A 22,407-nucleotide genomic window follows, 5' to 3' on the forward strand; every position below is an offset into this window, starting at 1 on the left:
TCAGAGTCCGTTATGTGTGGTCCAATAAAGATTTAACTTGCACTTTGGAGGTTGGTAAACCAAATGCATCCAACCTACATTTATCTGATCTGGTCCCATCTTGACATGTTTGGATCCAGATCCACCTGGATCCAAAAACGATCTGATCGGTGGACAATCATTGATCTACTTGAGCCAAGTGGTCTGCACACACGCTTCTAAGCAGTAGTGAAAATCGATGAGAGTTCCAAATCCAATGATTTATTTCCAGATGCAAATCCACAAATAAGATCAAACTGTGTATTGGGACAAGACTCATATTAGATCCAAATCAATAATTTATGTTGTATCTATGGATTAAGATCAAATCCAATTCATTCACATCTTTTAAATGCAAAAAGCTCCTTAACATATCCAATATTACCAAGCCACTTTATATTGATCCAACCACACTTCATCCAATCTCATTTAGAACCCATCTCAGATACAGATCTACTGCATAAAATTCAGAACCGGACTTAGATCAAGCAGGATGGCAGCATGCATCTGATCCGTTCGCACTCGCACCCTTACTTGCAGGATGAATGCTGCAGGCAGGCAGTGATCTCACAAGCCCTGCTTCAGCGTTGACAGAAAAATCGGAATCTTCCAAACAACCAAAGAGCAATAGGAAACATGTTTGGGGGACAGCAAAGGCAAGAAGTTCGAACATGTCAGGGAAATTCATAATTTCGTAATTTCATTTATCAACTACTAAATTTTGAACAAACAAAATCATGTAAGAGGGAGACAACGTTTATCCTCAAAAGCCCCCTTGAAAATGGTTACAAGATGTTACATTGCATTGGTTCCCAATGAAAAATCCTCAAGCCTTCAGAAAATGGCACAATCTGGAAGAGCCCATCACTATCAAAACTGTTGGCAGTGGAATCTGAAGCGTTATATTTCATCTCAGGGAGTTAGTGGTTGATCACAACTCGTCATGAGCCATCGTCTCAGCTTCTCCGTCATCGCTGCGTGAACCATCTAGATCTTTCTCAGCCTCTGTCTCAATTTTTCCATCGCTGGGCACCCCATCTGGTTCCTGGGTACGTTGGCTGCTTCCCGTTGAAGGTTCCTCAGCAGATGCTGAATTTGAAGCATTTGAATCCTCAGATTTATCCTCTGCTGTGACATTCTTCAGGGGTTTCGCTATTTTTGGCTTGGGCTTGGGGATTCTGTTTACGCTGGCCACCTACACATAATACAACATATGTACCATCATTGGATAGCATGTGAAAGTTTGTCCAAGAAATCTAATATTTGTGGATTGTCAAACAGAGGCTTGAACTGGGAGACCTTCCCAACTAGTTCTCATGTGTGGTAACCCTACCTTGTCTTGAATTTTAGCCAACTTCTCATACACCTCATCTGATGTAAACGCAGGCTTGCTGAACTCAGAAGTCCTGAGACCAAAGACCCAAATTGAGATTATTAGATTTATCCGATACATGTCCAGCTTGAACAGCAGCAATTGATACATTACATTCATAAATTAAAAGCAGCTGAAATTTATGATATAGTATTAAAACTGCACGAGAGGAAAAGCCGAGAATATCCTGAGAACAAGATTTGGTACTATGGTGTTAACACATGCTTACATGTTTTATGGGGCAACAGGAAAAGATATTACGGCTTGAAATCAATTTATGTAGCACAAGAATTAGGCCTTTACTTCCTTTAGTCAGTAAACAGAAGACTTCTTTCAAGATCTTAAAATTCTCAAAACTAATAGTTAATGGTCAAAGGTCCAAACAGAGGTGATGCATCCTTAGTACATCCACCAAGAAGAAGCAAAAGGTGAAAGCATGATCGCTTTTTGTGGATGTCCAGAAAAGAACAAGGTATTGTAAAATTTTTGAAAAGGTGAATGCATAAGACTTCTGTCAGGGGGATTATCTGAAAAAATAAGGGAACAATATGAGAAGCTTGGTAAAATCAAAGAGAACATGATACTAGCTAATGAAGGGAAGATTAGTTTATCAAGGTCCCATAAGGAACGAGGTGCATATATTCATCACTTCATGCAGGAAATATAAACGTGGTGTCAACAATCATGGGAAACCTTTAAAATTTAAATAATCTCCCAATATAACCTAGGTACAGGTTGAACCTAACTAGCACATAAGCAATTTCCAAGGCTAAAATTCCAAAAGTGGTAGATACCAATTAAGCTTATAGCACATGCCTTCTAGCAAAAAAAAAAAGAACAGAATGCAAGATAGATGATCCTTTAGATATCAAACAAGCAGTATGAAATGATTTTAAAAAATGTACTTTATCCACAGTGCATGAAGCGAGATTACCATGAAACTGAAAGAAGTTAATATATTTTTACCAAATAAAAAGCTAAAACATACTTTTTCTGTTCATCATCTTTCTCTTCCAACCATTTGCTTGTCTTCTCAGCCTCACTTAGAACCTGAAAGAATATATTTAATTCAAATACGTGTAATCGCAACAATAGTCATGCATTGGATGTTTGGAAATTTCAAGGGTATTACCTCCTCAATTCTAGACCTTGGTATCCAAGGCTTCTCCTTCTCCCAATCACTTACAATCTGCAGGACAATAAAAAAAGGAGGTCCTGCTTTAAATCTACTCAAATCTGGAGATAAAAATTAGACATCTGAAAACATCACTTTTGCTACAAAGAATATTATTTCTACAAATTTATCCACTGATACAAGATACCTTATCATAATCTTAAGATATTGTGACTGCAACATAGACTATATGGACTATTCTAGTACCTTTTGAAGATCATCAAAATATTTTTGTGCAAGTTCAGATGAAGCAGGCCGTGCACTTAGCTCACTCAATCTGCAAAAATATTCAACCACTGTAATCACTGCGAGGCTATGGGTCCTACACCGAGGACTAAGGCTTTAATGAGTAATGCACCTAAAAAATATTGGGTCACCAATTGATTTGAGTAAGTCCAGGCGCTTTTTGAATTCACTAGCAGGAGCATTCTCCCCATCAGTATATAGCCATTCTTGTACCTGAAATAGTAAGTCATTAATACTGAAACTTCAATGCTGAGATCAAGAGTAATTCGTCATAAAGACAGCATCGAGGACCATACTTCATTAAGTTTCTCTACGAAAGACAAACGCTCCTGTTCAGTTGAAATTTTTTCAATGTCTCCAGAAGCTTCTAACTGGCATGGTAACAACACGGAGAAAAGTTAACAAAAAGCCCATGGAATGCAGTCAACTACTAAAACCAAGAAGAGGACAAAACAATCAAATTTAAATGCATGACAAGGTTTAATAATATGTAGAGTATATAAATTTGAATCTTTTAACAATTATAAAAATCCCAGAGTTATCATGTCATGAAAGGAATGTTAACGTAAACATGTTTACATATGTTTTTCTGTACATATGTTAGGGATATTTTAGTCTTTTTACATGTAAATCTGGAACTAATGTAGTTTATCTTTCCTTATTTTTTTATTCTTTATTTTTGTAAAATGTAAATATTCCCAGCTATGAGGGCTTTTTGGGAATTAGGATAGAGTCGTTGGGACTCTACCCAACGGCTCTCTAGTGCCTCTCCTTTGTATATAAAAAAGTGAGACCCCTCTCTCTTGTGAGGTATCTCAAAGGGATTATTCCCCAATAAGATCCATTATTTTTATGTGTGTTCTCAGCCCTTATTGGCTCATTCTTGTGTTTCATGTGTTGGCCCATAAGAGGTCATATTCTCTAAGCGTTCTCTTGCCATAAGTGGCACATCAAGGTATATACTTCAGTTCGTGACATGGTATCAGAGTCTATCAACTCCTTAGTGTTATTCAACTTTCTCAAGCGTATTTTAAGGTGGTGTGAAGATCGGATCTTGCCTCAAGAAACGTGCCTACCAACCTTTAAAATTGGTCTTCTTATGAATGCATAGAGACATTGGTGCTTCAAAAAGAGTTGAAAGTTTGATCAAGTATTTATTTCTCTTCCTCTTTCTTCTCTATTGCTTTGTATTCTTTGGTTTTATGGCAAAAATAGAAGTGGTGACGATAGTCCCAATAAAATTTGATGAAAATAACTACAATTTATGGGCTACCGCCATCAAAAGAATCATTATTGATAAAAGATTGTGAGTATGTTGATGGTTCCACAATAGAACCACAACTCACTCTCACAAAATCCATTAAATAAAATGATGGAACCATTAAAGAGAAGGTTCTTAAAGGAGAAGAAAAGGGAAAAGCTCGTATAGGTTATAAGAAAGCTTTGAAGGAATGGCAAATAGATCATGCCAAGGTACTTTTCTTATTTATGAAAAGTATGAATGAAGATACATGTGAAACCATTTTGGAGTTTGAAAGAGTCAATGAAGCATGGTTCTTCATTAAACATACATATACTCAATGCGACATTGCATTTCAATAGGAGCTTCAAGTCAAGATACACAATTATAAACAAGAAGACAAGAGTATTAGAGAGTACTTTGGCTCTTTAAAGAAGTTGTGAGATCAAATGGCTAAGTTGGAGCCCGTTTAGGAAACTCCCAATGATGCTTAAACTAGAAAAAAATAAATAAACAATGAGCAATTCTTTCAATTTATGATAGGGTTGTGACCAGAGTTTGAACGAATGAGAAGCAACATCATACATAGAAAACAAGATGAGAGTTTTAACTCAAGTTTGTATGGAAGAGAAACTAAGGATAATGTGTTGGCCGTTTCAAAACCGGGTGCCAACACTCATACATACAAACTCCCACACTTTTATATAAATAATTACTATGGGAAGAATCGTGCGTATAAAGGAAAAGGAGATGAAAGGAAAATATGAGGTATTTTTTGCCACAATCATGAAAAATCGGGACATATTGAACCCTTTTGTCCAAAATTCAAGAACAAAGATGAAAAGACGGTTGCTTCGGTTGGTACTTCACAAGTTGACCAAGATTCTTCAAGTAAATCAATTTCGAACATGTCTCTTTCTCAACTCATGGAGGTTTTGCAACCTTTACTCAAAGGACAATTTGTGATCAGTGCCGCCATCTCCTCCTCTTCTCCTCTAGGTATGACTTCTTGACTTTTTAAACTTGAGTGCATCATTTCATATGACATATGCTAAATCTATTCTTTCAAATTGTAGAAGCTTTACTAGTTAAAAGAAATGTTTGCACTGCCAAAATGAAGCAAAAGATGCTAAGGATAATGTGTTGGCCGTTTGAAAATCGGGTGCCAACACTCATACATACAAACTTCCACACTTATAAAAATAATTACTATGGGAAGAATCGTGCGTACGAAGGAAAAGAAGATGAAAGGAAAAGATGAGGTGTTTTTTGCCATAATTGTGAAAAACCGAGACATATTAAACCCTTTTGTCCAAACTTCAAGAACAAAGATGAAAAGAAGGTTGCTTTGGTTGGTACTTCACAAGTTTACCAAGATTCTTCAAATAAATCAATTTCGAACATGTCTCTTTCTCAACTCGTAGAGGTTCTGCAACCTTTATTCAAAAGACAATCTGTGACTGATGTCGCCGTCTCCTCTTCTTCTGGTATGACTTCTTGACTTTTAGACTTGAGTGCGCCATTTCATATGACATATGATAAATCTATATTTTCAAATTGTAGAAGCTCTACTAGTAAAAGAAATGTTTGCATTGCCGATGAAACCTCTCTTGTTATTAATGAAAATGATTTTTTTTTAAAATATCCTAGTTTTAGTATTCCTCAATCAAGATTTGTTTCAAAACTAAATTTAAATTTACTTTGTATTTCTCAAATCATTGATCATGGATGTAGAGTCTCTACTTCTAACCAATGCTTAATATAGGATCTCCAGTTCAAGAGGTAGATTGAGGAAGGGCATAGAGGAGGCTTATACTATATGGATCAGTTGAAAATTATTGTCCAGACTTTTTGCTTTAATGTTAAAAAATTGGATAAAGTTTTATGGCATCAAAGACTAAGGCACCCTAGTATGCATAAATTATCCAATGTTCCTCATCTGAAGATTTTTTGTAATGAACAAATCTCTTGTACCAATTGTATTTTTACAAAAATGAAATCAATTCCATATAAAAAGAGGTCTTTTCTGCTACTAAACCGCTTGAATCAATTCATTCTGACGTTTGGGGTCCTGCCCCTGTTGCCTCCAAAAGAGAATACACTTATTATGTTATTTTTGTGGATGATTACTCCTGCTATACTTGGATATATTTTCTCAAACATAAACATAAAGTATTTGAGAATTTAAAAAAATTTCATTAGTGGCAAATCTTTTAAAGTCCAATATATCTATTTTTCGTTCTGACTCAAGGGGTGAATACATGTCTAGTGACTTTCAACTGTATCTAAGAGAAAATGGAATACTTCATCAAAGGACATGTGCTAATACGCCACAACAAAATGATTTAGCAGAAAGAAAGCATTGACACATACTAGAGACCACTAGAACACTTCTCATATCTAAAAGTGTTCATAAATATTTTTGGGTTGAAGCAGCTTTCACCACTGTATATCTTATAAATATACTACCTTCTTCAAAAATTCAAAATCTTTCACCATATGAAAAAATTTACAATGTCTCTTCTCATTATCCTAGACTAAGGGTCGTTGGGTGTAGATGCTTTGTTTTCACCCATAAGAATGATAAACTATCTCCAAAAGCAATTCTATGTATATTCTTAGGATATGGAGAAAGCCAAAAAGGATTTAGGTGTTATGATACTAAAAATAATAAACTTTATATTTCTAGGAATGTCACATTTCTAAAACAAAAAAATGGTTTTGACAGTATCCCATCCAAAGATGAAAGTGAATACAAATTTTTAGAAATATCCTCACTAAATGAAGACATTAATAAGATAACTTGCAATGAATCTCGAACTAATGAGCCCCACGATCATCCAAATGTCATTCAATATCAAAGAAGACAAAATAATGAACTAAGTGCATTTGAAAAATATTCAACCATAATTAGGCACTCAGAGAGTCCACATAGAGTTCCAAATAGATTTGTGTCATATGATCTTTCGAACCTCACTATAGAGCTTGTTTAGCAAAAATTTATTCATACTTTGAACCTTCCACATATAATCAAGCAAAGGACTATCTTGAGTGGAAAAATGCTAAGCATTATAAAAACTCAAACTTGAGAATTGTTTGATATACCAACCAACAAGAAATCAATAGGATGTAGTTAGGTTTTTAAAGTCAAAACTAAAACTGATGGATTTTTAAAGGACATAAAGCTAGTTTAGTCACTAAAGTATATGCTCAAGAATATGGTATTGACTACGATGAAACATTTACTCCCGTAGCACGTATGACTACTATTAGAATTCTCATAGTCATAGCATCTGTTAGGAAGTGGTCAATTTATCAAATGGATGTAACATTTTTAAATGGTAATTTAAAAAAAAAGTATACATAGATCCACACCTAGATATAATGTTCCTAAGGAAAAAGTTTTAAGCCTTAAAAAGGCTTTGTATGGTCTTAAACAAGCGCCAAAAACATGGCATGATCTCTTTAGTTCTGTTATCTTGAACTTGGATATACTTCCTATTATATTGGCATTGCTTTATTTGTTAAGAATTTTGGTGTAGATATTGTTATTTTATTATTTTATGTTAATGATATAATCATAACCGGAACAGATAAACAGGGAGTAGGTTTTGTATGGTCTTAAACAAGCTCCAAAAGCTTGGTATGATCGCTTTAGTTCTTTTATAATTAAACTTGGATATACACTACTTTGTTTGTTAAGAATTTCCCTGCAAGTATTGTCATTTTATTACTTTATGTTGATGATATGATCATAACTGGGGCAGATAAACAAGGAGTAGATCAAGTTAAATTTATTTTCAAGTAAAGTTTTGAAATGACCGACCTTGGTTTTCTCAAAATTTTCATAGGAATTGAGGTTGCATATTCCTCTCGAGGGTATCTGTTGTCTTAATCCAAATTTGCAGCTGAAATTATTGATAAGTCTGGAATTATTGATGACAAAAGAGTAAATGCAAAGATAAAAAATGATGATGGAGAACCTCTAGAAGATCTTACTCCATATCGACATATGATTGGAGCATTGACATATTTGACTATCACCAAACCAGACATAGCGCATGCAGTTCACACGACCAATCAATTTCAGCACTCTCCTACCTATGTGCACAAGTGTTGTGATCCGTATTATTAGATATGTAAAAAAATCTACTTTTAAAAGATTATTTTTATCTTCATCTTTTCCTCTTAATTTAATTGCTTATTCTGGCTCTAATTGGGGGGAGACCAGAATGATATACGCTCAACTACTGGTTTTTATGTTTTTGTAAGTGATTCTCTGATATCGTGGAAATGTAAAAAGCAACAGAAAGTATCTCTATCCTCTACAAAAGTTGAATATCGACTGAAATTATATAGCTAAAGCGTCTTCTCAAGGATATGGGAGTAATTGTGACAAAACCATCAGGACTATGCTGCAATAACAAAAGTACCATGTACATTATTGAAAATCACACTTTTCATGTGCGCACCAAACATATTGAGATGGACTGTCATTATGTTCGAAAAGAGTTTTTGAAAAGGACAATTTTACTGTCGTATATAACTTCAGAATATCAACTTGCAGGTTTCTTCACCAAAGCCTTGCCTTTCCCGCGGCTTCATTTCTTGTTGAACAAACTTTCGGTGATCCCACCGTAAGTTTAAGGGAGAGTGTTAACGTAAACATATATGTTTTCATATGTTTTTTTGTACATATGTTAGGAGTATTTTAGTCTTTTAATATATATAAATCTAGAACTAATGTATTTTATCTTTCTTTATTTTTTTATTCTTTCTTTTTGTAAAATGTAAATTTTCTCAGCTATAAGGGATTTTTGGGAATTAAGAATAGAGTCGTTGGGACTCTACCCAACGGCTCTCTAGTACCTCTCCTTTGTATATAAAGGAGTGAGACCCCTCTCTCTTGTGAGGTATTCTCACAGGGATTATTCACCAATAAGATCCATTATTTTTATGTGTGTTCTCAGCCCTTAGTAGTGGGTCATTCTTGTGTTTTCATGTGTTGACCCATAAGAGGTCATATTCTCTGAGTATTCTCTTGCCCATAAGTGGCACATCAAGGCAAAAACTTCAGTTCGTGAGAAGGAATGCATAAGAAAATGTACATAAACTACATAGGATTGTGATATAATAGGACCTAAGGCTTTCCACATAAAAATCACCATGCGAGGTTTAAAACCCAGATGCTTTTAGCTCAGAAACTAAAACCAAGCATGTGGGGTCGCATAATAGTAGAACCAAGGCCTTTCATATCACCATCCACACATGAGAACTTTGACAAAGCCACATGATTTCATAACAGAAATATCCCAAGTATAAGAAAGGCTGACTGCAATGAACTAATGAATCTAGGATACCAACAATAGAAATGCATACCTTCTCCTTTGTAGCATAAATGTATTCTTCCAGGTTGTTTTTGAGTTCTGCAGTTTTTCTCCGTTCTGCATCCTTGTTATCCAAAGTCTGCAGTCTTGTTCGGGCTTCAGCAAGAAATTCTTTAGATAAAGGCATTCCAGGACAAACTGTCTTGTCAACTATCTATATTAACCAAAAAAGAAATTAAAAGATAAGAAAAAAACATACATGAACCATTTAAAATTGCAGTTGACAACTAGTAGCACGAAATAACAACTTTTAAAATAAAGAAATTTGATAAGAAAATTCACTCTGGTTCTGAAATAGATGTTTCATAACTCACCTTCAGTGGAACCCTAAAAGTTTGCTTTTTCAACTTCTTCTCAGTCACAACTTCTGTAGCATTCTGCTCCTCCACATTAATACTGGATGCATTAAGGTTCACAACCTCTGTCTGCAAGTTCTCTTTGCTCTCATCTGAAATTTCCTCACTATTTGTCTCATTAGATACATTTGAAGTTAACACACTTGAGTTCTCCAAGGTCACATTCTTCACAGGAATTTCTACCCATTCTGTAATTTCAATAACAGCCTCAGCCCGATCGAAGGAAAGCACCCCACTTCTGCTAAGTGAGAAGTGCAGATTTGCCGTTATAGGAGATGAGAGATTCCGAGAAGCATACCTACAAGAGAGGACAAAAAAAATAGATTACAAGTATGGCAACACCAAAAAAGACCACATGTCATGGAAATGATGCAGAAAGTGATACTGATTAGCTAGAAAAAACAGTGTTGTCAGTATCAATGCAAATCAGCCCGAATGAGCCTATTCATATCGTATTGGCACAAAATTGATTCGATAAGAGCTAATCCAGCCCTCGGCCAATTTTTAATATTTTAATATGTTAATATTTTTATTTTTAATGATTTTTATATTAAAAAGTAAAAATGGCTGATTCAGCATGATTCTGTGCGAATCTGAATCAGACGATTTGAAAATCGATTCAGGTACGAAACCGATACTGACAACATTGAGCAAAAACTTGAAAATTCATTCACTTCCATTTACATACTTCTCGCTTGCAGCTGCCAAACCAGAAACTTCATATCGAGACAACTCCTCAGAGGCAATTCCTGGGGGTAATGCCTCTGAAGCATTGTAACTAAGTAAAACTTCAAAATCTTTGTTATGGGTGAAAGATCTGAACATCTGCATAGATCAGCAAGTACAAACTTTGTTATAAGATCAAGTTATACTTTATATGAGCCTATATAATCAGTCAAGGAGAAAAGGTCTAGCCAAATGCTAGACAGTCTCTCACCTTACTAGGGAGTTTCTTCATTCGTGGTACAAGCAATTCTTTACTAACCCCCTTCTCCAACAAAAGATCAGGACCCAGGTATTCAATCATTAACCCATAAGAAGATCCATCAAGTATGCCTAGCTTGCGATTCAACTTTATCCCATCGCTTATATTGGCAGCATGAAGTGCTGCACCGAGTACCATAGCTTCATCTGCATCAAGGTGCTTATCCAGATCTTTTCTTCCCAGAAATTCCTGAAGCACTGCCTGTGAGAGGGAGCAGAAACTAAAAATCACTTCCAAGTAGGTGAAGATAAGAAATTAACAACCAAAATTATCTTTCAACAACAGACAAAAGCTACAAGTGCAACTTTTATTAGTCTCCATACTCAAAGAGGGGCAGCTTCTAATAAAACTTATTAATGAACAATAACTAATCATCATTGTAGATTGTGGACCATGCAGTTCATAAATACGTTGCACCTACAGGATAAAAAGAAACAAGGAGACAGCAGAACAGAAACCTCATAAAACCCCATAAATGAAGACATCTTAAAAACAGAATCTATTTATAAATGGTCCTTGAAGATTGTGGTCCATTAAACCAGACCCCTTGGTGAACAAAGCATAACCCTTAACAAGCCAACCATCACCTTCAACCATGCAGCTTGTGTTACATGCATAGAAGATTCAAGTACATGCAACTATTTGCATATGGAGGTTAGGATCCACAGGCTAGAAATATACAATAACAAAATACTGTGTGACTTGGTGTTCAGGATTAAATGCACACATACACATTAAGCTGGACATGATGGGTTATGGAATAGCATGTTTTGAAAGAAGTTACACTTATAATTCTAAATCCAGAAAAGTTTGGTGATCTTACATTGAACCACAATCCAAGTCAGAATGCACTAAAATTATTAACAATAATACCCGAATGTTAATGCTACTAGCCTACTAATCTTCCAAATTAAAAGTGAAACCACACCTATGTCCCTCTTCTATCATTTATTAAAAAAAATCATTTCCAAAGCTGGATAAGCATTCCTAAATTGGCAAAATAATTACCATAAAAATAAGAAGAGATCTCATAACTCAAATTTAATGACGTCTGAAACTGGATTTCAATATCTAACAATTTACAGTTGAAGTAGGGACAGCCACACTTCAACTGTAAAGGATCTTTTTTGCTTGTTTCAAAAAAAATTTACATAACCCACCCAAAAAGGATTCTAGTTATGACCAATTGGACTGTCTTTTTCATGCTTCTCTTTTTGTTGTAATTAATTCATTAAGAAATTTACAGAAACTTATTAAACCACACAAGCTTATCTTAGGAACATTCATTTTCACATGAAATTATGAAAATAATATTTTCTCGGTCTAACAGATTTTCATGGAATTTGAAGTCCCAACTGGCCCCATGTAACTCCAAATCCCATGAAAGTTTGTCAGCCATAATTTGTGTGGAAAACGGATCCAGGTCAAAAGGATTTTTATGGGATTTCAAGTCATTCCTCACCCACATGTGACTCTCTCTCTCTCTCTCTCTCTCTCTCTCTCTCTCTCTCTCTCTCTCTCTCTCTCTCTCTCTCTCTCTCTCTCTCTCTCTCTCTCTCTCTCCAGCACACACATACACACACAAATCTCACAAAATGTAAGTAGCTTCAATATGAAAATTGCCAAATTCAACTTAGATCTGTATCAAATGCAATTGACATGGGTTTAAAATTGGAAAAACATTTTATCTATTCAAATAAATACATTTAATTCTTCATCAGATGCATTCAATTTGGATTTTAAGACTAAGACTGATACCGAATCTAACCCTATGTCACAGATACTCTATTTTGACTCCCATTCCAAATCCCCTTATATGCTAGTCATATTGGAATTCTATAAAAAAAATAGTGTATCCATACCTTTAGTAGCTCCAGTTTGACTTGAGCCAAGTCTGACACCTCTCTCAAATGCCCCACTAGTTAAAATGATAAACTCCTAACCTTTCCTAAAATTTCAGGATATCCAATGTTGGCTTCCCAAATTCTATGTTAATATCTTGTGATTCATATGTGTCCCCTTTCATTAGGAGGGATAATCTTGCTAGAAATTGATTATAATCAAATAACTTTTAACTTGAATTCAGGAATAGCACCCAAAAACCTTACCTAACAATTTTAAGTCCTGTAAAGCACACTCCCTCATGATTTGAGTCCACAAGAGATAAAGTTTCAAAACCCCACTATTTCTAATAGTGGTGTTACTTTTCCTACTGATGAATTGCACAATTGCTTAGTGAACAAAAGACAATCCTCATTCCACTCCACACTCTGAAAAGTATAGTGTATCCACACCTGAGATAAACCATTTGCAAAATGTTTGACTGATTACATGGGGCAGAAATGGCCAAATTTTGGTGTAAGGTACAGGAAACAAAATAAGTCTCAAGCAATGGTATCATAACAAAAGAGTAAAGTTGCAGTCTGCGTAAGCATCTAACGTTTTTCAACAATGTCACCAGATCAAGTATGATGCAGATCAAATAGAAACAATGGACATATCCTGCATGTGCAAACTCTAATGTTGGAGACCAGACTGTCCAAGACAGCAGCTAGAAACATAGTTGGCAAACCCGGCAATCCAACTCGAGAATCGTCCGATTGGAACGGATCGTCCAACAGTTGGGCCGCCGATCCAGCCCAAATCTGTTTTAACCTGGTTCGGGCTAGAATCATTCAGGAATCGCCTGACTCAGCACTGACTTGGCAACTCGCCGACTCAGTGTTGAACCAGACGATTCAAGTCTGTTTCAAGTCAATCGGTTCTGAACCGATTCACTGGATCGAACCGGTATGCGTACCGGTTTGTTCCAAGACAAACCGGCTTTAAAACATAACAAAGGGCTCGAGTCTTTCGACTCTTCCCCTCCTTCCCCATTTCTGAAAGACTAAAACCCTATTCCGCTCCGGGCCCTCCCCTCCATTTTCGGTGACCATCACCACCGCCAGTGACCACTAATGACCGTCGGAGACGCTGACATAGGGTTCTCTCTCTCTTTCTCACTCTTTCTTTTCTGCTTTGCGATCCCCTATTGCAGATGCGCGTTGCATTGCGATGCTCTCTCTCTCTCTCTCTCTCTGAGAGGCATGATGCAATTTTTTTTCCATACAGTTTGTGTTTCCCTGTATTGTATTGTGTACCATGTCTTACTCTTACGAGATCAATTCAAGAAAATGTGACGTGGTGTATGTTGTTTGCTGATGATATTGTTTTGATTGATGAGTCTAGAGTTGGGGTTACAAAGTTAGAATTATGGAGACAGACATTGGAAGCAAGAGGTTTTAAGTTTAGTAAGAGTAAGACAAAATATATGGAATGTCGGTTTAGTAAGCAACGAAGTAGTGATGGGAGTGTAGTGAAGCTTGGTGAGCAAGAAATACCGGTGGATGATTGTTTCAAATATTTGAGATCTATCATTCAAAAGTATGGAGAAATTGATGAAGATGTAAATCATAGGATAAAGGTTGGGTGGATGAAATGGAAAAGTGCAACTGGAGTGTTGTGCGATCGTAGAATGCCATTGCAGTTGAAGAGAAAGTTTTATAGGATGACTATTAGGCCCGCTTTACTATATGGTACGGAATGTTGGACTGCCAAGAGACATCATATTCAAAAAATGAGTGTAGCTGAGATGCGTATGCTTAGATGGATGTGTGGAAATATAATAAAAGATAAGATTCAGAACGAGGAGATACGTAAGAAGGTAGGCGTTGCACCCATTGAAAATAAGATGAGAGAGAATCGTTTACGGTGGTTTGGACATATTCGACGAAGGCCCAATGATGCTCCAGTTAGAAGGATGGAGAAATAGGAAAATATATTAGTTAAAAGAGGTCGGGATAGGCCTAGGAAGAGTTGGATGGAGATGATAGGAAAGGATATGAATGCTTTGAACCTCACCGAGGACATGGCATTGGATAGAAATGATTGGAGGAGAAGGATTCATGTGGAAGACCCAAAATGATTTTCTTTTTTGGTTCATATCGCCGACCCCAATTGTTTTGGGATGAAGGCGTAGTAGTTGTTGTGTGTACCATGTCTATGTGTGTGCATTGTGGGATTGTGTAAATCTTTTTTTATTTTTTCCATTTTGCAGTTAAAAATATAAATCTACAAAGTGAGGATTGTGTAGCTTAATTATTAATATTTATTTCACAATTTTCATTATTGTTATTATGTATGTGGCTAGTTACATGTGAAATTATGAAGCTTATCTATTTTTTTTATGCAAATATTTTGTAGTTTTTGTCCTTTGATGCTTTGATTTTGGTGAATTTGCTTCTTGGGCCTTGGATTTTGATTATTTGCATTCATATTGTAGAAAAACATAGTGATATATTCAATATTTAAGGTATTATTAAAAAACACTAAAAGATTTAGATCCTAACCCGTCCGAGTAACCGAGTCGACCCACGAGTCAAGTGTTGGGCGATCCGAATCTGAGTCACAGGTTTGCCAACTATGACTAGAAAGAAAAGTAAATGTAACAGTATGCTTTATAAAGGGAAAATAAACAACAAAGGGTATTAATCTAAACTACAGCCATAAAGGCAAATCTGAGCATCAAAACCCTGCTTAGATAAATGAATTTCCTCATCTAAGCCTCTATACCCACCTTTCACCTAACAAAAAGCAAGGGGGAAGAAAAAAACATATCCTGCAAATTCCTCTATCTGCTAGCATGTATGACAACATAAAGTTTATAGAAGAATTACTAAATGACAAAGTGCCATTGTGCCAGTCAACACCGCATGGCACTACTTCACACATTTTCATATCATAATAAAGTCAAAAGTGTTCCTCAAGAAAGAATATTAGGATTTAAAATAGATTTCTAAAACATGTTGAGATGCTAAACTCATATTCTATGTACGAGGGTTTTTTTTAAGTAACAAATATCTGTGTAGAAAATATACACAAAAATCTATAGAAGGGGTACATAAATCCAAGATATGGAGCTATAGAAGAGGCATAGAAGTCTACAGGGCCAACCAATCAATTGATGCGGCATTTAGTTGTGCTAAATATAGTTGCCTTACTGAATTTTTTAATTTCTATTAATGATCGATTAAACAATAAAAAGAAAGTCTTTTCTCAAAAATGTTTTTGGAATAAGTTTATTAAAGGGATTACAGAAACACAGTCTGCAGTTCGGGAATCAAGTCAACCAACCATATCAGTGCAAAAATCCATTGTCTCAAGTCCAACAAATCTTAAATAAGCTTCTTAGACTGAACCACAAAAGTGATAAGCATAACCGGAAGAGAAGAAAATATAAACCTGCAATTTTGGCACTCGAGTTGCCCCGCCTATCAGCTCTACTGCATACAAATCATCGACTTTGAGACCTGAATGTTTCAGAATTTCTTTCACAGGGATCAGAGATTGCTCCCACAAATCTCCACACAGTTCTTCAAACTTCTCACGAGTAATAGTACTCCTACATTGAATAAGAAAAAGGGTCCTTTAATGTCGGTGCTTGAGTTAGAAGCCAATAAAAGTGAAAGGCATATCCTACAAACTAAAAATAGTGATTGCTTATTATCAGATATTTTTCAAATATGTATTTTATGACAAATTTTTTAGTGGCATTCAGATTAGTGAAATCATTTATGAAAAATAGACTAAGAGATATGCAGCAAAATTTGGATGATGCCCACCTACTACATGAACTTACTAAACAAAAATAGCTAAAGAATCAAACAACATACAGTAATTTTACATAAAAGCAAAAGGAAACACCAAAGATAAGAAAGTACAAGCAAATTGTAGAAATGACAGCAACACATTTTTTTCACAGTAGGAGGCCCAGCAAAAGACAAACCGACTTCATCATTCAGTAATTAGTTGTACCAAAAAAAACACCAACTCACCTAAAATCATGATCATCATAAAGAGATTCGACGGATATAGGTGCTACTGTGTTTGCACTTAAAATTTCTTTGGTGCGTTTAACTTGCTTCTTTAATTTAGCCATTGCCTTAGGGAACTTCCTCACATCTACTTCATTTCCAACTTGAGCATTGAACTCATCCGCAAAATGTTCCACCAAGCGTAATTCCATGGTTTGACCACCAAGTTCTGCAATCCATCTCACATCCTTAACCTGCAGAAGGTTCAAAGTTAGATAATAAAAACAGAAGAGCTCAAAGCATGAAAAGAAGAAAATATGAAAGGGGAAAAAAGCAAAAAAGTCAAAAAGCAAAGAGAGGAAAAAAAGTCAATGAGCTCCATGTTTGGACAACAAAAGGAAAGTCACTGATGGGTAACAGGTAGATAGCTTCCTGGCTGTAAGAAAACATGATCACTGTAGTTTAACACGTTTTACCTGAAAGACCATAGACTTGAAAAGGGAAATGGCATTCATAAAACTATGTGCATGCCAATCAATAAGCTACATTTGAAGCATTCTTTCTTGAAATAAGAAATATTATATTTCTATCAGCAAATGAGATTTTGAATCTGAAACAGCTTTAAATATACATAACATGGGTTTGCCTGGCGCCCCTGGGCACCTGTGTCAACATGCACATTTCTCAGGCACTGGTCAGGTCCAGCTCAGACCATTTACCCTGCCCCAAGCTTTTTCTATCAGTTAATTTTGGTCTCTTTTGAATCTTGAACTTTTTCTGGTACAAATGTTAAGTTAAATTTTGGACTTTTTGTTCAAGAAGAAGAGTGAGGAAGAAGACCCAAAGGGAAACAGAGAACACTTTGAGAGTAACACGTAATTGTTGCTAAATATACATAATCAATGACCCAGAGTAGGATGTATGAGAGTAACACGTAATAACACCCAGAGGGGTTGGGCACAGTGAAAGCTAGCTTTTGAATTTCACAAATGTAACCAATTTGAGATCAAATAGAATGCCAACTATGACTCTGAAATTAAGTGTGAAATTGAACAAGACCTTAATAACAAGCCAAGAACAGAGAGAGTAACAGTAGTGGCTGACAAAATTCATGAATCCTCCAATAAGAGGAACAGAAAATAAACTAGAATGAAGCAAAAAGGAAACAGGAAAATGGAAGAATTGTGAGAAGGAAAAAAAAAGTACGCTTTTCACTCAAATTCCAGGGTGAGAAATACAAAAGATGCATAAGAAAGATTGGTTGCAGATTACAGTTAGCTATAAGAAGCCAGTACTAAAATAATGGGACCAAATCTAATAACTATTAAATGCGAAAATCAAGAACATTTTGGTGTTTCCAGATTTTCACTAATCATGGAAATTTGTGAAAAGAGATGAAAAGGACAATAGAAAAAAAGGCTTTTAAATTAATGAAACACCTTGATTAGAAACATAGTCACCTATATCGTTCAAGGTGATTTCTCAGCAAGGGTTTTTCTCGGAGATATTTTCAAAAAGTGATTTTTCTTGGGAAAAATCTAGGAAGCTTTAAGAATTGAAAAAAATATATAGTTAATAATAAAAAAAGACAAGAATAGTTGGTTCTATAATTTTTTTCTTACAAAAATATAAAAAACAACTAGAAAAGCTTTTAAAATATAAAAGAAACAAAAAACATTTAAAATATAAAAAAATGTGTTTTTGAATGTCTCAAAAATATATCAGAAAAATCTCAGGAATATATCATGATATTTTCAATTCTGGCAATATTTTGAAATATCGAGAATATCGGACGACTTTGAAATACCAAAAATATCATGATATTTTCAAAATATCGGCGATGTCGGTAACACTGATTAGAAATGCTTTATGAACTCGGCAATTCTGAATTATGATCACTAATTAAGGATTTAAATTTCTACTCTATTCTGGATTTTAATTATTAAGTTCATTAGTGAAATGTTTGGATGATTGAATAACCTTCCATTTATTCTCATTAAAGGACTTTTTCACTTTGACCTAGGAAACACAACTACTTCCACATTCAGTAACTTGTGACACAAACTATCGTTGCCAGGCATGAACACAAATAAGTCTCCTACTTGCTACTTTGATTTCTCTTGTTAACAACTTAACAAAAAAGCTAATCATCCATGTACATATAATTAATAATGTTACTCTTTCTATAACAGAATTTACAATATTTCAATACTAGTAAGAGAACTTGTATAGTGAACTTACTTGAAATTGGTTGATGGATACTGTCTTTCCAAACTCCTTTGCCGGATGTGATGAGAAGTAAACCAGAGAAGCATAAATACTGCTAGAGCCCATGTGATAAAAGAGGACATACCGTGATCCATTTGAGAAATCCTTGTCTATCCCATATTGCAATGCTGCACCAGAATGCTCGTTAATCAAACCCAACACATTGATCCCTGCAAGCTGAGCAGTTTGAATCAACCCCTTCCTCTCGCTCTGCCCAAAATAAGGTGGCACAGTGATCACGACATCCTTGATTTCCATCTTTGCATGGGATCCCGCCAAATTCTTCCCATAACTCAATATCATTGCCATCAATTCCTCAGCGGAGTATACAACCCCACCTTCAATCCTGATCCCTAGACTCCCTCTTGAATCCTCAACCAAATCATAAGGAAGATATAAAGAATCCATCAACGCCTTGACATAGGCAAAGGGCTTCCCAAGCATGTCACGAGTCCGTGCATATACCTTTTCTGGAAACCTTGCGGAGATTCCAGATGCCTCTTCCCCAACCAGACGCTCTCCACCATGGAAGGCAACAAGTGCTGGAGATTTCCGCTTTGACATCTCATTAATGGCTATTGAGATTGGCGGCTGACCTGGTTTCAAATTCACAACCGCTACCTTCATCCATTCAGAACCGAGATCTATGCTCGAAACGGCAGCCTTAGATGGAACGAAACAGTGCAAAGAAACAACGAAAATAATCACGAAGAAATTCCACAAAATGCTCCTATTCCGCGTCATGATCTCGAAATCCTATCAGATATTAGAGTTCAACAGTATTCAACCCCAATCCCTCAGTCCTTCCAGATTCATAAAAACATAGAGATCTGGAAAGCTCGAACTATGCAGAAACCAGACACGAGTACATCAATACAGAGTGAAATGAACAAATTCAAAGACCAGATGACGTAAACAAAACTGGCCTAGATGTCAATGAAGACCCCAATGGTACAAACCAGGAGTAACCCTACTTTGCCCCAAAAAACTAGTTTCAGTAATCAGTAACTCCATTCCTTCCCTAACTTTAACACCGGTTCAGAACTGAAAAAAAACCAACTCAAAGCCAACAATCAACTCCCAGCCACGTTCGTACGGCAATTCCGCTAGAATTTCAATCGCACCGAATCCCGACTCTCTCAAACGCTATATCAAATGGAGGTATCAGATCGAAGAATAGATCGATCAGCTGAGAGCCAAAAGCAGAAGACGATCGGAAAATGGTCCTCCGGGAGAAACGAGCACTGCCACCACAAAACCCTGATCCAGAGAGGGATAGGAGATCCTCGTCCCAAACCCCAGATTCGCCCGGAAGTTCCTGGATCAGCAAAATCCTATTTTGAGGGAGAGAGAGTCGGATTTTCTCGGATTTTCCACAATCTCCCTCCTTTTTTACGCTCTCAGAAATGTAAAAAGGCCGAAAGCGTCTACCAGAAGGGCCACGTCATGCTATTTAAATGTTCCTTCCGGGGGTGTCATCAGGGGTCAAGAGAACGAATCATAAGTTTACGCGTGTAGTATGAAACACGTGGCAGTGTATTATGGGCTTTCTGTGTTGGAGGTTCTTAAAGAGTGGATGATGACGTGAGACTTGATGCGTCGTGGCGGGGGGATAAAATATATATATATATTTTTTTATAAATTGATGAAACCGCACTTGTCGCTATGGCTCAGCCTACATACCTACAGTCATCCTGCAGGTAGCATAAAACTTCGAGGCCTGGACCCTTGCCACCGGGCTTATGCTAAGCATTTGTTTGCTCCAAGAGACGACCCCCATAAGAATGGGACCTTGCTGCCCGTGAAATCAATGCCCCCACCCCACCATGCCAACCCCAATAGCGTAGGTTACAAACATCTTTAAACTAATATAGGAAAATCATACCTCAAAATTTTACTCATTTGTTTGGTGTAGACGTGGTATAAATTTTACACCATGGTTGATATTAGTGTAACTCTTGCAAAAAATGTGCATTGCTTATGCTTTTCTTTTATAATTTGAGCGTGTAAGTAGAACTCCTCAAGAGCTTGAGTATTTTAAGTTAAGAACTCATAATGAATATCATCTTTTAAGACACCAAGAAATATGCTCAAAAGAGCATCATCATTTTGTGCTTCACATAAAGAGCATAAATATGTAAATTGTGCTCGATACTCTTTGTCTTAATTGTTTTGTTTTTACATTGTGGTTCATGTAAGAAGTTGGTCCAAACCTTTTGAACAATTTGCATTGAAGCATATCCCACATAGGATGCTCATACCGTTGGCTAAATCAACAAATCATCTTAGAGCTTCGCCTTCAAAGCTCTCACTTTGTGCTCGTGCCTCACATTGTGACTTATGAAGAAGTGTCTTGCCTTATACACCCATTTCAATGGATTCTTTTCGACGATTGTAGGGAATAACAATTTAACCGATCAAGGTAAGTTCACTTTGTTTCACTCCCTATAGTGTGCATAGGCTTGACAACCATACCTACGTTCGGGCATGTGGTCGTTGCCCCGTAGAGTGTACTCTCGGTTTGGACCCATCTGATGTGCATTATCATCATCATACCATTGTCGTGGTCTGTTAGTGTTTTTGAACTCATGTGCATGGTTTGCAGGCCCGGAGTAGTACACATAATATGTGTTGCGTGCAGGGAGGTTCACAGCCTAAGTGTCGTGCGCATGGCAACTTATGTCGCCCGCATCACATTCTACGAAGTCTGCATCAAATCCTTTGCACGCATGGCTGCTCACGCTAGACGCGTAGCGCATATTGTGCACGTGTGCATGGCGCATATAGTCCCTTGCACCTGGTGCATCACGCACATATGCGCTTGCGTCTGTCTTGCCATGTGCCTGGGCATTCACACCTTGTGTGTGGCACGACATTCATCTTGCACGGCATTCATCTTGCACGGGGGCACGCCAGCGTAACTCGTGTCACACGTAGGGTTACCACACGCACATGAATCACACATTCTCATCTCAAGTTTGCGCTTCACGCGGATAAAAGTAGAAATGTTGTGTAGCTGCACCAAACGTGTGTGCCACTACCTCAGATTCACTCGACATGTGTGCATCAACTGCGTGTGTGTCCTGAACATGCTTTCGTGGTTCATGCCACTTACCTTCCACCCGGAGGTGTCTTTTTAGGTCTGAAAACATGGTCTTGAACTGCTCTTATAGCATGCCTAGCGATCCTCTATTCACATCATCCGACCGTCCACGTGGTTTATTTTACCTTCTAATGAGTTGGTCTGGGTTGAAGCTTCGTGCACTCACTCATCCACTAGTTGTTGCAGTTGATCGATGACCCCTTCCTTCAATAGAGTTGCTTTAGGTGGCATATTGCTTTGAAACCAAATGTTGTGGTTATACATCGCAACCTACCCTTGGATCTCAGGACACGACTCACCACAATAGGCCCTGTGCGCAGGTGACTCACAACTATTGGCCCTATGTACAAGGCTTATTACATAACTATAAACTCTGTAGTGCACGCAGGCACTGAGCTAACACAGG

At 36.7% G+C, this 22,407-nt stretch overlaps 1 protein-coding gene across 1 annotated transcript; it reads right to left on the reverse strand.

Annotated features, from left to right (window-relative positions):
* Positions 1–689: 689 nt before the first annotated feature.
* LOC149831181 (heat shock 70 kDa protein 17-like) lies at positions 690–20,327 on the reverse strand. Its single transcript, XM_090013726.1, has 14 exons — positions 18,872–20,327; positions 16,652–16,884; positions 16,059–16,218; positions 10,731–10,979; positions 10,482–10,618; positions 9,752–10,091; positions 9,430–9,591; positions 3,107–3,181; positions 2,923–3,023; positions 2,772–2,841; positions 2,523–2,579; positions 2,379–2,440; positions 1,352–1,424; positions 690–1,213 (listed from the first exon to the last, which is right to left on the reverse strand). Exons 1-14 carry the CDS (start codon positions 19,640–19,642, stop codon positions 950–952), a joined length of 2,754 nt encoding a protein of 917 aa, XP_089869852.1. The 5' UTR covers positions 19,643–20,327; the 3' UTR covers positions 690–949.
* Positions 20,328–22,407: the final 2,080 nt, after the last annotated feature.

The sequence above is a fragment of the Nuphar pumila genome, chromosome 7 (assembly GCF_984573655.1).
Source record: "Nuphar pumila chromosome 7, dmNupPumi1.hap1.1, whole genome shotgun sequence".
NCBI classification, from domain to species: domain Eukaryota; kingdom Viridiplantae; phylum Streptophyta; class Magnoliopsida; order Nymphaeales; family Nymphaeaceae; genus Nuphar; species Nuphar pumila.